The 15,005-nt window shown below is 44.5% G+C and overlaps 1 protein-coding gene across 1 annotated transcript in view; it reads left to right on the top strand.

Annotated features, from left to right (window-relative positions):
- PRKDC (protein kinase, DNA-activated, catalytic subunit) overlaps positions 1-15,005 on the top strand; it is a 164,736-nt gene that overhangs the window by 20,320 nt on the left and 129,411 nt on the right. Inside the window, exons 11-21 of the mRNA XM_024127082.2 lie at positions 1,921-2,067; positions 3,389-3,553; positions 4,228-4,396; positions 4,770-4,819; positions 5,648-5,773; positions 7,059-7,211; positions 8,614-8,729; positions 9,086-9,245; positions 9,950-10,036; positions 10,806-10,925; positions 11,293-11,452. Coding sequence (XP_023982850.1) covers positions 1,921-2,067; positions 3,389-3,553; positions 4,228-4,396; positions 4,770-4,819; positions 5,648-5,773; positions 7,059-7,211; positions 8,614-8,729; positions 9,086-9,245; positions 9,950-10,036; positions 10,806-10,925; positions 11,293-11,452 — 1,453 coding nt within the window. The remainder of the gene's footprint in view (positions 1-1,920; positions 2,068-3,388; positions 3,554-4,227; positions 4,397-4,769; positions 4,820-5,647; positions 5,774-7,058; positions 7,212-8,613; positions 8,730-9,085; positions 9,246-9,949; positions 10,037-10,805; positions 10,926-11,292; positions 11,453-15,005) is intronic.

Raw genomic sequence — 15,005 nt, forward strand, 5'->3', positions numbered from 1 at the left:
TTCTATTTTTAGTTTTTTAAGGAACCTCCATACTGTTCTCCATAGTGGCTGTATCAATTTACATTCCCACCAACAGTGCAAGAGGGTTCCCTTTTCTCCACACCCTCTCCAGCATTTATTGTTTATAGTTCTTTTGATGATGGCCATTCTGACCAGTGTGCGATGTTACCTCACTCTAGTTTTGATTTGCATTTCTCTAATGATTAATGATGTTGAGCATTCTTTCATGTGTTTGTTGGCAATCTGTATATCTCTTCTTTGGAGAAATGTTTAGGTCTTCTGCCCATTTTTGGTTTGGGTTGTTTTTTTAGTATTGAGCTGCGTGAGCTGTGGATATATTTTGGAGATTAATCCTTTGTCCGTTGATTCGTTTGCAAATATTTTCTCCCATTCTGAGGGTTGTCTTTTTGTCTTGTTTATAGTTTCCTTTGCTGTGCAAAAGCTTTTAAGTTTCATTAGATCCCATTTGTTTATTTTTGTTTTTATTTCCATTTCTCTAGGAGGTGGGTCAATATTGTCTTGATTACTGTAGGTTTGTAGTATAGTCTGGGAGTCTGATTCCTCCAGCTCCATTTTTTTCCCCTCAAGACTGCTTTGGCTCTTTGGGGTCTTTTGTGTCTCCATACAAATTTTAAGATTTTTTGTTCTAATTTTGTAAAAAATGCCACTGGTAATTTGGTACGGATTGCATTGAATCTGTAGAATGCTTTGGGTAGTATAGTCGTATTTACAATATGGATTCTTCTCATCCAAGAACATGGTATATGTCTCCATCTGTTTGTGTCATACACCATGATCAAGTGGGATTTATCCCAGGGATGCAGGGTTTTTTCAATATACACAAATCAATCAATGTGATAAACCGTATTAACAAATTGAAGAATAAAAACCACCTGATCATCTCAATAGATGCAGAAAAAGCTTTTGACAAAGTTCAACACCTATTTACGATAAAAACTCTCCAGAAAGTGGGAGTAGAGGGAACCTACTTCAACATAATAGAGGCCATATATGGCAAACCCACAGCAAACATGATTCTCAATGGTGAAAAATTGAAAGCATTTCCTATAAGATCAGGAACAAGAAAGGATGTCCACTCTCGCCACTATTACTCAACATAGTTTTGGAAGTCCTAGCCATGGCAGTCAGAGAAGAAAAAGAAATAAAAGGAATACAAATTGGAAAAGAAGAAGTAAAACTGTCACTGTTTGCAGATGACATGATACTATACATAGAGAATCCTAAAGATGCCACCAGAAAACCACTAGAGCTAATCAATGAATTTGGTAAAGTTGCAGGATACAAAATTAATGCACAGAAATCTCTTGCATTCCTATACACGAACAACAAAAGATCAGAAAGAGAAATTAAGGAAACAGTACCATTCACCATTGCAACAGAAAGAATAAAACACCTACCTAAGGAGGTAAAAGACCTGTACTCAGAAAACTATATGAGACACTTGTCTTTCTTTCTGGTTTTTAGTTTTGAGCCGTCCCCGGGTTCCCTCCTGTGGGTCCCAGTCTGTTGGTGACTGAGCTCACCGGCCTCTGGGCTGCCCAGCTCTGTGTCACCATGAGTCACAGATGAGTCTAAAGACTCCTTCTGCTTCATCAGGGAGCTTTCGTCTGGAGCCTGTGTTTTGTGCAAACGTCTTCCTGCGTCTTCCTGGTCTCCTTCAGTCCCTTTCTCTAGGAAAAAAGCATCACGTATAATAAAGGCTTACTTGAGAAAGTGCCTTTTCTGAACCTGTTGGAGACTAAGCAGTCAGGTGGAAGGAATGGTTCTTTATGAGTAAGAGCAACTGTGGAACTGTGACAGCACATTGATAATGTCTTAGCAGTTCTAGCCTTTTCACATTTGGATAGATTCCTTTGTTTTCCTAGAAATGTCTCTAAAGTAAACGTTATGCAATTGCAGCTTTCTTTTATGGTAGCGAACAACGCAGAGACACACAGGAGTAAGCTGCGGTACTTCATGGAGCAGTTCTATGGGATCATCAGAAACGTGGACTCAAACAGCAAGGACTTGTCCATCGCCGTTCGTGGATATGGACTGTTTGCAGGGGTATGCCCCTTAATTTACTCTTGTCTTTTTAGTTTCACTTGAGGGTTTAAAAGAGTGTACTTCATTGTATTTTGAATAGCATCTCACACTTGTGAAAATATTGTTCTTACTTGCTTTGTCATTAACTTGTTTTTTTCAGTGCCTGCCGTGTACTAGGATTCTGTATGTATATTATCTCAAATACTCATAACTCTCCCACAGGCTTTTAGGAATATGATTCCACTTTACAGGTGAGGAAACTGAGGCCCAGAGAAATTAGGTAACTTGTGAAAGGGCACACAGTGAACAGTGGACAGAACCAAGACATAACCCCGACCTGGAGACGAGAAGTGCCACGTTTTTCCCGCTGCCGCGCTGCCCGTTGTTGATGAGGCGCGGTTTGGTGGCGGCGCTCGGCGTGCTAGCAGGAGCCCGTGTGCCCGAGTGAGGTCTGTTCAGGGACATGGAGCGTCGCCGCGGGTGCGCCCCTCCTAGCGGAGCTCCGTGCGTCCACTCGACAGAGGACGTCACTCCCTGCCTCTGTGCGGGTCTTCCTCCCAGGGCTGCTTCCCTGTTGTAGGGTCTGTGCGTCTGTTTCTGGCCCTCCACACCACTCCTCACTCCTTCCCTCATGCTTCCTCATTTGTTTCCAGATGATCCTTTCCCCTTAAAAATAAACCTTTATCTCCACTTGTCTCTGCGGCTCCTTTCAGTGTACTTAGGGCAGGAGAAACAGTGTGTGAGAAGGCTCAGAGGTGACCGAGGGCCTGGGCTTCACAGCTGCAGACCCTGAGGTCTGGCCAGCTTGGACTTGTTCGTTGTGGTGACGTAGTGTAGCCAGAGCGTGACCAGCAGGGAGGAAGGGAGAGGACGTGGCAGAGATACGGGGGCCGGAGTCTCCTGGAGGAGGGACTCGAGCCGAAGTCTAAGGGGCCTCAGGAGCACGTGGCCGGGCAGAGGGCGGCCCAGCCGGGTGCATGAGTGAGGAAGGTGCCTCTGGGTGCCGTGTGCTGAGCCTCCGGGGTTTGGGTCTGTCCCTTCCTGTGGGCGACTGGCCTCTGGGCAGGGTCTGCACCCAGTTGTCTTGGATAACTACTATCTTCCCAGTGCCTAGAACACAGGGTTCAATAGGAGTGTTGTGTATTAATAACTGTTCAGAAAGTACTTACAGATTTTTCAGAAAGCATCTTTAGAACATCCACTGTATTTTATATCTGTATTTCTTCACCATTAAAAAGCTTGTTAACATTCAGTTTATAACAACGTGGCTTAACACGACACCTTAAACACCATTATTTTGAGGTTGGTAAGGTTGACAGAGGCTTGTTTTCCTTCCCTAAAGCCTTGCAAGGTTATAAACGCAGAAGACGTTGGCTTCATGTTCGTGGAGCTTGTTCAGCGCTGCCGGCAGCTGTTCCTCACTGAGACGGACACGGCTGAGGACCACGTCTACCAGATGCCCAGTTTCCTCCAGTCTATTGCCAGTGTCTTGCTTCACCTTGATACGGTGAGTGAGCTAGTTGATTAAACGGAGCACAGTTTTGACTATTTTACCTCAGTTCTTCAGGTAATTTGATGGCGTAGCAGGAGTTAATATGCATTCAGTATGGGCACATTGTGGTCAAGACGACCTTTTTTTTTTCCTAATATTTTTATTTATATTTATTTATTGGGTTGCTCCGGGTCTTAGTTGCGGCACGTGGGCTCCTTAGTTGTAGCAGGCAGGCTCCCTAGTTGTGGCATGCCTGTGGGGTCTAGTTCCCCGACTAGGGATTGAACCTGGGCTCCCTGCATTGGGAGCATGGAGTCTTATCCTCTGGAGCACCAGGGAAGTCCCTAAGGTGACATTTTTAGCTAGTATTTTGTATCGGTACGGTTTTTGTCATGAAACTTGACTTTTTGTTCCCAGAGTAGGAAAAATTATCTGTTACTTTTTATCTTTCTAAAAGATTAAGATTGCTGCTTGGGGTAGAATTGCACCGTAAGTATCATTTAGACAGTTACTCTGATTTTTTTTAAAGACAATCACAGCAATAAGCAGATTAGGTAATAATCCTGGTTTTTCAGTCATGTGATATGTGTCATGTGTCTAATGGCGTTGTGTTCACTGTGACTGTCTGTATGGTCCCTGTAGTTACTCATTGCCTGCCCTAGCTCTTCGTGTGCTCTCCTTTCTGGCAGGTTCCTGAGGTGCACATGCCAGTTCTGGAGCACCTCGTGGTCGTGCAGATAGACAGTTTCCCCCAGTACAGTCCAAAAATGCAGTTGGTGTGTTGCAAAGCCATAGTGAAAGTTTTCCTGGCCTTGGCAGAAAAAGGACCAGTTCTCTGGAATTGCATTAGTACTGTGGGTAAGTTTGGAATTCACTTGTTTTGAGGATGATGAATGGTTAATACTTAACATGTTGTTTGATATAAAGAACATCTGGTTGCCAGATTCTTTTGTATCTTTCGATGCCTCTTGGAGAGCTAGTATTTTGGTGAACCAGAATATCCTTTTTCTATCCATTTTTTGAATTTTTTTCCTCTTTTGCTTTTGAATCTTAATAGTCTAAAATTTAAAACAAAAGAAAAAAAGAAAAACATTAAAACTAAAGATATTACCAAACGTAGAGAAAAAATTGAGAGGTAAGTTATGTTCATAAAGATAATGGCTGTCATTTTTATTGAGTGGTTATATTTTTCATTGTATTTTTCTTTTTTGTTTTCATTTTCTTTTTATAGTGCATCAAGGTTTAATCAGAATATGTTCTAAACCAGTGATCCTTCAAAAGGTAAATTCTGAATGTATGATTTGAAAGTTAGTCTTTTGTCATCTTGAAAGCTAAAGATGTTGCCGGAGTGTTTAGTCTGTAAATATACAAAAGTGGCTTTTTTTTTTTTTTTTTTGTGGTGTGCGGGCCTCCCTCTGCTGCGGCCTCTCCCGTTGCGGAGCACAGGCTCCGGACGCGCAGGCCCAGCGGCCATGGCTCACGGGCCCAGCCGCTCCGCGGCACGCGGGATCCTCCCAGACTGGGGCGCGAACCCGGTTCTCCTGCATCGGCAGGCGGACGCGCAACCACCGCGCCACCAGGGAAGCCCCCAAAGTGGCTTTTTTGTTATTAGCCATTAGCTACATTTTGAAAAGTATAGGCTGTAATACCTAAGTACTTTTTCCGGTGATGGTTATGAGACATCCTTAAACATAACCTTACTACTATACAGACATTTTTACAAAAAGGGATCTTTTTCTCTTGAAACTGTAGGACAAAATACTTAGGTATATTATGGGAGGCATGTCTTAGTTACTTTAAGTTAACAGGAAATAGGATGAGATGAGAGATGTGTATAAGAAGTTGAGGTAAATTATTCATAACACATACCTTGGATATTGTTTTGAAACACTTGTTAGTGCATCACTGTTTTAGTCCTAGTTAGAAAATTGTGACTTTTTCCAGCTTTTTTAGTATGCTTTCATAATATACTATCTTTCTCAAACAAATTAGAGTCTCCAGCTGGTGGCTCTTTTCGCTTAGAGAATTCTGACCTCAGAAAGTGGAAGTGCAGCAGCGCCGCTCGTTCTCTGATCCGTCCTCAACGTTGCATGTCTGTCTTCCCGCCAGGGTGCTGAGCCTGAGTCTGAAGACTGTCGCGTGTCAGGGGACGTTAGAGCCGGCCAACGGCGGGTGCCCGCCTGCAAAGACTATTTGGATCTTTTCAGAAATCTCCTGAGCTGTGACCAGATGATGGTAAAAACGACTATTTTAAAGCCACAGAAGTACCTTAGTTCCTCTTTATTAGTCTCCAGAGTTTTACACCTAAGAATTATTTCAGAAGTATATTTTACTAACTTTCAATAGGGTTTTGTTTTTTTTTTAAGTACTTCAGGTAATGAAAAATTAAAACAGTGTAAGTTAGGATAGTTAAAGTGAGACTTGAAAAAAATCAAATAAAAGGAACAAAATTGTAGAACTCTTTTAAAATTAATGAATTACCATAGCTGAGTCATCATTTTAGCTTAAGAAGCAGCATACATAGTGTAATTGGTGCAGAGTTGTTCCTTCAAACAGACCCAGGCTGGTGGATAAAAAGAACATGGCAGGCAGTGTTATCACCACAGCTGTGCTCTTTTTACTTGCTAAAGCTGAAGGTAAATCCAGTTGATGTAGTAGGTATGAAGGAGATGGGTGCACAGCTGTTTGTCACGGTTAGAATCACGCCTCCTACGTTTCTGGCAGGTGTTTCAGCGGTGTCTGCTCTAAGCCAGGTTCTGGCCACCGTTTAACATAGTCTTTGACAAAGCATTCATAGCCTAGGAAAAGCAGTGTTGGTCAATAGATGGTTCCTATCCTGTGAAAAATCTTAGGAGTTTTTCTTATTGAGGTAAAATAGTACAGCAATGTTAATAATTTTACCTAAAATACGCTTTCTTATATGTGATGGTAGATACATTTTGAGGTTAAGTTTAATAGACTGTTTGAGTAAAGGCAGAGTAATTGGTCCATATTTTTGGAATGGTAGAATATTTCAGTTTTAAAGAAATAATAGATTATAATACTTTAAATCCATTCTGAGAATATATATATATTTATACATATGTATGCATGCATGTATGTGTGAGTACATGTGTATTTATATGTGCACACGTGTATATGTGCATATGTACATGAATGTGCATTTGCACATAGACACAGCAGGTATAGTGTACAGATGTGTACACACACACACACTCACACATTAATGTGGTAAATACTTTGACAAGGATTGGCCTAAATCTTCTCATTTACACTGTTTGTGTTTGTTACATGACTGCGTAAGTCGTATCTGCCTGAAATGGTCTTGTCCTAATAATTTAGGAAGGTATCTACATTTTCCAGCTTGAAAACTTTGAGGTAATCTGCTATAGTTTACACAGGAGTTTCCATAATACCTAAATATACGTATACATCTTTATGTATCATAATGCTTATTTAATACTGGTACTGATACTTTTTTGCACAGTATCTTGAAATTTATTATTTTCTTTATTTTAAGGATTCTCTTTTAGCAGATGAAGCATTTCTCTTTGTGAATTCCTCCCTTCCAAGTCTGAATCGTTTGCTGTACGATGAATTTGTAAAATCAGTTTTGAAGATTATCGAGAAATTGGATCTTACACTGGAAAAGCAGAGTGTTGGGGAACGAGAGGTTAGAAGATCTTGTCAGTAATAATTTTGCATCCTTTTTGTACTAACTCTCTGTGTGTGCTGCAGTATGAGCAAATCGCACACTTGTAGAGATCGCAGGAAATTGGTTTATCAGCATTAATACGTGTCACTGATACTTTTTTATTTGCATTGCCTAATGTATAGAAAATATTCCGTACCAGATTGTTCACAACTACTAGATAGTAGTTTATATGTTTAATAAGTTAAAGTAATTCTTTGGAAAAAGTTGTTAAAAGGATTGTTACTCATTCCTCAGCAGTAGCAGAGTCAAGTCTGTCTTAGTGTAGAGGTGGCCTTTTGCAGTAGGATCGGGAAACCTGGCGTTCCTCTGGTTGATACCCGAGGAGACTCCAAGTTCTGTGCTCTGGAGTCAGTAGAAGGTAGGCCAGGGCGGACAGGGAAGACCCCCTGCTCCTGTGTTCTTGCACTGTTTTCCTGGCCGGCTCAAAGATGGGACCTAGCGTGAAGCTGCCGGCTCGGAGCTGCTGTCCGCTCTGAGGAGTCCTCATCACAAGCCACTCAGCTGATGAGGCTAGAGTCAGTGGGCGTGGACTCGGTGGAACACACCCAGTTCACTGCGGAGCCCGTGGTTCCTTCAGTCGGCTTTGCCTGTTGGCTTCCGCGGCCGAGCCCAGGGCCACTCGGTCAGGGGTTCCTGCAGGGGCAGAGGCGGGCCCCGCGCCTCGTCAACCTGGCTGCGCTCGTGATGCTTTTACACAGGTTGAAGGGGACACTGGGGGGTGGTCTGTTGATCTTTAAGGCTTTTTATATATTCACATCTAAACGAATTTCGTAAACAGACATGCCCAGAGGGACCCCCGGGACTGTGGCCGCACACCCGCTTTTGGAGCACGCGCCCTGGTCTCTGCTTCTTCTGCTCCCCTCGTGCTGTCCGCTGGGTCAGCTGTCACCTCTGAGATTAGCATTTCCCAGATAGGTCTACACTCCAGCCTTGCCCTTGACGTTTCCACCTGAATGTGAAACACAAACTGAATGTGTTAATATTTTTGTATTACCGAATAGTAGTAACTGTTTCTCTGTTTCCCAGTTTGAGCCCTGCACGTCATTACTGACCCTTTCTGTGGTATGAGCTTCTGCCTCTGTCTGGCACCACTGCTCCTGTGAGAAATTATAGCCCCCCCACCCTGTCTCTCCGTGCGTGCCCCTTTATTCCCCCGACGGTGTCCCCTGTGGCCTCCCGTGCCACGTGTTCTGTGGGTCCCGTCATTTTGATCCTGCTGTGAGCTTCCGAGGCCCGTCTGTACCTCCTCACTTTTGCCTTCCTTCCTCGAAGACTCAGGCCTTGGCCGTGGAGTCACTTGCTGAGTCATTTGTTGAACGATTGAACGTTACAGTGTTTTTTGGCACCGTTAATTTTTAAGGATGAAAGTGAAGCTGCTGATGTTTGGGTGATCCCGACTTCAGATCCAGCTGCCAATTTGCATCCTGCTAAACCTAAGGATTTCTCAGCTTTCATCAACCTGGTGGGCCTTTGCAGGTATTTAAAAAATGCTATTTGTCTGAGAGTGGAAATTATCAATTATTGGCTGTAATATAGGAAAATCACTTGTGTAGATATAAGAAATGAAATAGTAGGACTTCAACTCTAAAATTGCTTGTATGAAGCTTAAAATACATGTAAATGTAGCAGCTGAGATTTATATTCTTTTAAAAAAATACATTTAAAAGATCCTCAGGTAGGGAAAACAAGGAATATAGATATACCTGAAAATGATATATAATGGAATCATAGATTATGATTTTGTTTTGATTATGTCCCTTATAATTTCAAAGCTGAATAAAAATAGTGTATGATGAGAATTTCTACATTGAGCTTTAAATTTGTTTTTACAGGGAGATTCTTCCTGAGAAACATGTAGAATTTTTTGAGCCATGGGTATACTCCTTTGCATATGAACTAATTCTGCAGTCTACACGGTTGCCATTCATTAGTGGTTTCTACAAATTGCTATCTATTGCTGTGAGAAATGCCAAGAAAATAAAATATTTTGAGGTAAGTGTTTTTTTGAAGGACACTGAACATTCCTGTGTTTCTTAGGTTGAGTGAGTGTGTATAAATACCTTCTAAAGTACGACATGACAGCATACTGCAGTTTAAACGTCTACTAATTTTATTATCTGTATTTTGAAAGACTGATGATGTGAGTGGCAATTGGATGGCACTCTTTCAAGTTTAACCGGTAGCATTTTCTGTTCTGATTTACAGCACCTGGCTGATTACGTTAGCTCTGCAGGGGTTCTGCAGGGGTGCTGGGTGCTGGGACTGGCATCACTAGCGTCACTCATGCCCTCTCCAGGCTCACCGCGTCAGAAGCTCTGGGCCGCGGCTCGGCAGCCTGTGCCCAGGCCGCCCAGGGCATCTGGTGGCCCGTGAGGTTGGAGAGTGACTGGGTTTGTGTCTGGGGGCTCTGGGCATGAACAGGGTCTCAGCCCCCAGGTGTGTGCGTCAGAGCACCAGGACGGGGAGCAGACTTAGGCCTTGGCTTTTGACCAGGAAGCACACTTCCCACCTCCCTCTTGGTTTCTCACTGGCCTCTGCCTGAAATGTTTTCAGGGCTGACTTCACTTCCCCTCTGCATGAGGCCTGAGCAACATGAAAATGGGTTCCCCTTGGAAGGAAGGCTGGGAACTGCCAGATTAGGACACAGGATTACCTGGTTATCATTCACTGAACTAATTCCGTGTTTTATTTGACAGGGTGTTGGTCCAAAGAGTCAGAAACAGTCTCCTGAGGACCCAGAAAAGTCTTTTTGCTTTGCTTTGTTTGCAAAATTTGGTAAAGAGGTAATTTTCAAATGATTTCTCCGGTGTTGTCGTGGGTTGTTTAAAAATGAATGTAAGACGTAGAGAATGGACTTGAGGACACGGAGACGGGGAAGGGTAAGCTGGGACGAAGTGAGAGAGTGGCGTGGACATATGTACACTACCAAATGTAAAATAGATAGCTAGTGGGAAGCAGCCGCATAGCACGGGGAGATCAGCTCCGTGTTTTGTGACCACCTAGAGGGGTGGGATAGGGAGGGTGGAAGGGAGGGAGATGCAAGAGGGAGGGGATATGGGGATGTATGTATACGTATAGCTGATTCACTGTGTTATACAGCAGAAACTAACACATCGTTGCAAAGCAATTATACTGCCATGAAGATGTTTTTAAAAAGATGAATGTATGTTGAAAAAAATCCTAATGATCATAAATGATCTGATTACTTAAAAATGGGCTGCTTAATCCATATGGGGATTAAGGGGTTAAAATCACTAACAGAGGAAATCTTTGTGCTTCCAGTGTCCCCTGAGGTTTCTTAAAACTGAGTGATGACAGCTCAAAGTTAATAGATTCTTTAGCTCTTCCACGTAGTGGGAATTAAGTACTCAACAGAGGAACTGTTCCTGGAGATCAGTGCCTCATTTGTGAATGAACGCGGCCGAGTCGGGGAAAGGCCACGTGACCGTTTTCCCTACCTGCGAATAGCGCATAGCGCAGCTCGTGGTTGACTGTGAAATCGAAGACTCGCTTCAGGTGCGCAGCGCTGACGTTCTTGTCTTTCTTGCTAAGGTGTCAGTTAAAATGAAGCAGTACAAAGATGAACTCCTGGCCTCCTGTTTGACCTTTGTCCTGTCCCTGCCACATGACATCATCGAACTTGATGTCAGAGCCTATGTCCCTGCCTTGCAGGTGGGTGCATCGTCCTGAGCAGTCGCGTCTCTTGTGCAGTGTCCTGTTTCCTGGAAAGCATGGCAGTCACAGCAGGCGCTCACCCGTCAGACAGCCCGGTTCATGTTCTGCTTCTGCCACTGAGCAGCTCTGGGGAGGGACACTGGCTGGGCCTCTCTGAGGGCCCCTGGGGGTGGGGGCTGAGGATTCAGCCCTCCCGGTGCTGCAGGTGTGCGGTGACACCCCCCGGCAGGCCTTCCTGAGAGGGCCTCAGTGTACCCTTCCCTCCAGCCCGTCTGGTTCCGGCAGAGGCAAGGCTTGCCGTTAGAAACCCTCTTTGAATCTCATATTCCTTGTGTTTCATTACCTTGTTTGTACTCACATACAGATGGCTTTTAAACTGGGCCTGAGCTATGCCCCATTGGCAGAGGTCGGCCTGAATGCCCTAGAAGAATGGTCAGTTTACATCGGCAAACATGTAATTCAGCCCTATTATAAGGACATTTTACCCGGCCTTGATGGATATCTGAAAACTTCAGCCTTATCAGGTAAAGTTTAGAAGAATTTTGACGTGTATCTTAAAATGGCGATGTAATAACTATAATAAGACTACATATTTGCATTTTTGCAACTTCTGAAATTTGAACCCAACATATTCAAAATATGTTTGATATTTTTGTGATCTCCCCAATTCATTTCAGTATAATTGGGACATAAGAAGTAAAACTGAGGTAGTAAACCTACTTTTTATTTTAGTCACTTATATCCTACCAAGATTTATAAAATCTTCAAGGGCAAGAAGTCAGTCTTAAATATCTTGAACTCCTTATAGATTCTAACATACTGCCTTGCAAAGACACTTTTGTTTGACAAATCAAACAGGAATTAAAACTCTAAGGAAATCCAATAGTAATTTTATATTTTGACCTAATCTCACCTGATTTTTTATCGGTTTTTCAGATATAACTGATTTAGTACTAATGTTAGTTCAGAGGAATTGTCATACAAGATGTAGGTTTGGGAGAAGATTCAAAGAAAAAATTCATCTGGCCAGGCAAAATTTTTTCTTTTTTTTTTTTTTTTTTTTTAACGGATTGGAGGTTTTTAAAAAATTAATTAATTTATTTTTGGCTGCGTTGGGTCTTCATTGCTGTGTGTGGGCTTTCTCTAGTTGCAGCGAGCAGTGGCTACTCTTCGTTGCGGTGCGCGGGCTTCTCATTACGGTGGCTTCTCTGGCTGTGGAGCACGGGCTCTAGGTGCGCGGGCTTCCGTAGTTGTGGCGCACGGGCTTAGTTGCTCCGTGGCATGTGGGATCTTCCCAGACCAGGGCTCGACCCGTGTCCCCTTCGTTGGCAGGCGGATTCCTAACCACTGCATCACCAGGGAAGTCCCCAGGCCAAAGTTGTACTAGCCAAGAAAAATAGTACGTAGCATTGAGGGGGGTCAGTTTTCCTTGAACCAGAATGGAAATGGACATTGTGATCAGATGAGCAAAAAGAAGGGTTCATGTTGGAGAAAAACCCTGAAATATTGGTAACAATTGAAATGCCCTTGCCAGCAAAGTAGAAAATGAAGGGTTAATTCGTAAAATTCCATCTACGTAAATCATTATTTTATTGTTCAGCTTAAATACAGTTGGTTTAGAAACTGTAAATGAAAAGTGTGTGACAAATTTCATTCACTGTGTCTGGTTTTTACGACACCTCGATGCATATTCAGAGTTCATGAAGAGTGAGTCACAGTTTTGGGATAAGCATTTAGAGGAAAAAAAAACTAGTTGATGTTTGTATCTTATTTAGGCTTTTAAAATTCACTTCTTATAAGGAGTGCTGCTATTTGAGTAGTTTGCTGAAAACACGTGGACATGGTTAAAGGAAATGAATATATCTGTTAGCAGATACCTTTGTGGTCCTTTCATTTGCTTTTCTGAATTTAGTTCTGTCAGTTAGCTCATTGAAAAGATTTGTATTTCTTTCCAGTAAATGCGGGACATTACTGTGATCCTTTAAGCAGATCCTTTAATTTAGTTATTGATAAATAGTCGTTCTCCAGGTAATTAGAAGATAGGGAAAAGATAGGGGAAAGCAGAGAGTAAGTAAACTAACAACAGAAAATCCATAACCTGAAAGACTATTTTTAGTAATGTTTTGTTTGATATGATATTAAACTTCCAGAACAGTTGCATTAATGGTGAAAAGAACTCCTGTCTGCTCTTTATGCAGGTTTAGCAGTTAAATTTTGTCCTGCTTGCTTTGTCAGTGTATGTGCTTTCTCCGTATCGTGTGATAATATGCGTGTGTGTTTATATGGGACGTTTTTTCCCGAAGCTTTTCTGAGTAAGTTGCAGGCATCACAGACGTGTTTGCCTGAATACTGCGATGTGTGTTTCCTGTGCATGACCACAGCACGTCGTGGTCAAAGTCAGGAAGGGTGACGTGGATCCCTCCCTCTCCTCCTCTGCAGCCCGTGTACACGTGGCTCGGCTGCCCCATTAACTTCCTTCATAGCTGTGCTTTCAGCTGCGTTTTTCCGGGGCCAGAATTCAGTCCGGACCTTGCGTGTAGTTGTCGTGCCTCTGGGCGTCCTTTCGTGTGAGACAGCTCTCCTGACGGTGATGTTGTTGAAGGTTGCGGGCCGTGATTTGGGAGGAGGTCCTTCCAGCTGGGCTTGTCTGATGTCCTCTCACGTGAGGGGCCCCCAGGACCGATGGCAGGTGGTGCCGTCATGGTCATGCCCACGGGCCTGTGGTTAGCGGGAGGCGCTCTGTTCTCTGATTGCGAGTGGCCGTCTTCCCAGTGAGTTCATTCCTGTGAGGTCCTCCTCCAGTGGTCGGTGCCGAGGAGGGTGGGCGCCGGGGGCCCCCCGGTGGGGCAGGGTATCCAGGCAGGCAAGGAGTGTGGCATACGGGACCTCAGCCACATTAACAACTGGATCAAGGACAACGGGGGGAGAGAGAGAGAGAGAGCTAAAGGGCCTCGGAGATCAGGCCGGGCGTGAGCTCAGGGCCCTGCCTCCCGTCCCGGGCCTCACTGCTTCTGCACACGTGCACAGGCGCCCGCACACATGTGTGGGTGGGTGAAGTGGAAGGTGGAACGTGCACACCTGTTGTCCTTCTGTCCGTTGGAAGGGGCTGCCTGGGGCTAGTGGTGCCTTTGTAGCAGCGAGCAAACCAGTCCCCTGGTTGTGGCTTTGGAGAAATGGCTGCTTCCAGCCTGGACAGGGAAAGTACAAGAGGAACCTAGAATATTGTGTTTTCTGAAACATGCAGAAATCAAGGAAGTGTTCGAAGAATGATGGGAAATGTCATGGGCCAACTTGGGATAATCTGAGCATCAAGGCAGATTGTCCCAGAAAGAGATTGTGATCCACTGAATCGTGTGGGACTCTTGCGTGTGTGCAGTTACAAGTCAGTGAGCAAACGGAAAGCCTCGTCGTGTGCTTCTCCTCGCTGTGTAGCAGTCACCACGGGGCCAGCGGCTGAAACGCCATCTGTCGTTTCCCTGTCCTCTGGGTTGGAAGCCCAGGTGGGCTTAGCCGCTCCTCTGCTCGGGGCCGGCTGGGCCGGCCTGGCCCTTCTCCGGTTCATGCAGGGTGTCAGCGTGTCCGAGGCCCCGTTTCCTTGCTGGCTGGTGGTCCCGGCTTGGCCCGCCCCTTGCCTTTGGCCCTCCACCTTCACAGCTAGGGGTGTGCTTTGAGTCCTTGGGCTCTGAGTCTGTCCCCCTTCCTCCGGCATCTGCTGGAGGAAACTCTGCTTTTAAGAGGCTCGTGTGATTAGATTAGACCTGCCTTGTTGTATAAGGGAACACAGTCACCGGGGTAACACCGGGGAGGGTCATGGGGCTACCATAAAATCCTGCCTACCTTACCCCACAACGCATGTTACTCACCAAGGGTGCAGATGGCAGCTTCACAGTGGAGACCCTGGCAGACAGTCGTCAGCCTGCTGGCCAGCACGACTCCTGCGTGCTTTGCTGAGAGCCCAGTGCTGCTCTGTGCCGCTCCTGACAGAGGTGCAAGGCCTGAGCCGTTCGCTCAGAGTGCTTCTGATAAGACTCAAGCCTTGCTCCCTGTGGATTCCACAGAAAGTAAAGAGTAACTTTG

The sequence above is a fragment of the Physeter macrocephalus genome, chromosome 15 (assembly GCF_002837175.3).
Source record: "Physeter macrocephalus isolate SW-GA chromosome 15, ASM283717v5, whole genome shotgun sequence".
NCBI classification, from domain to species: domain Eukaryota; kingdom Metazoa; phylum Chordata; class Mammalia; order Artiodactyla; family Physeteridae; genus Physeter; species Physeter macrocephalus.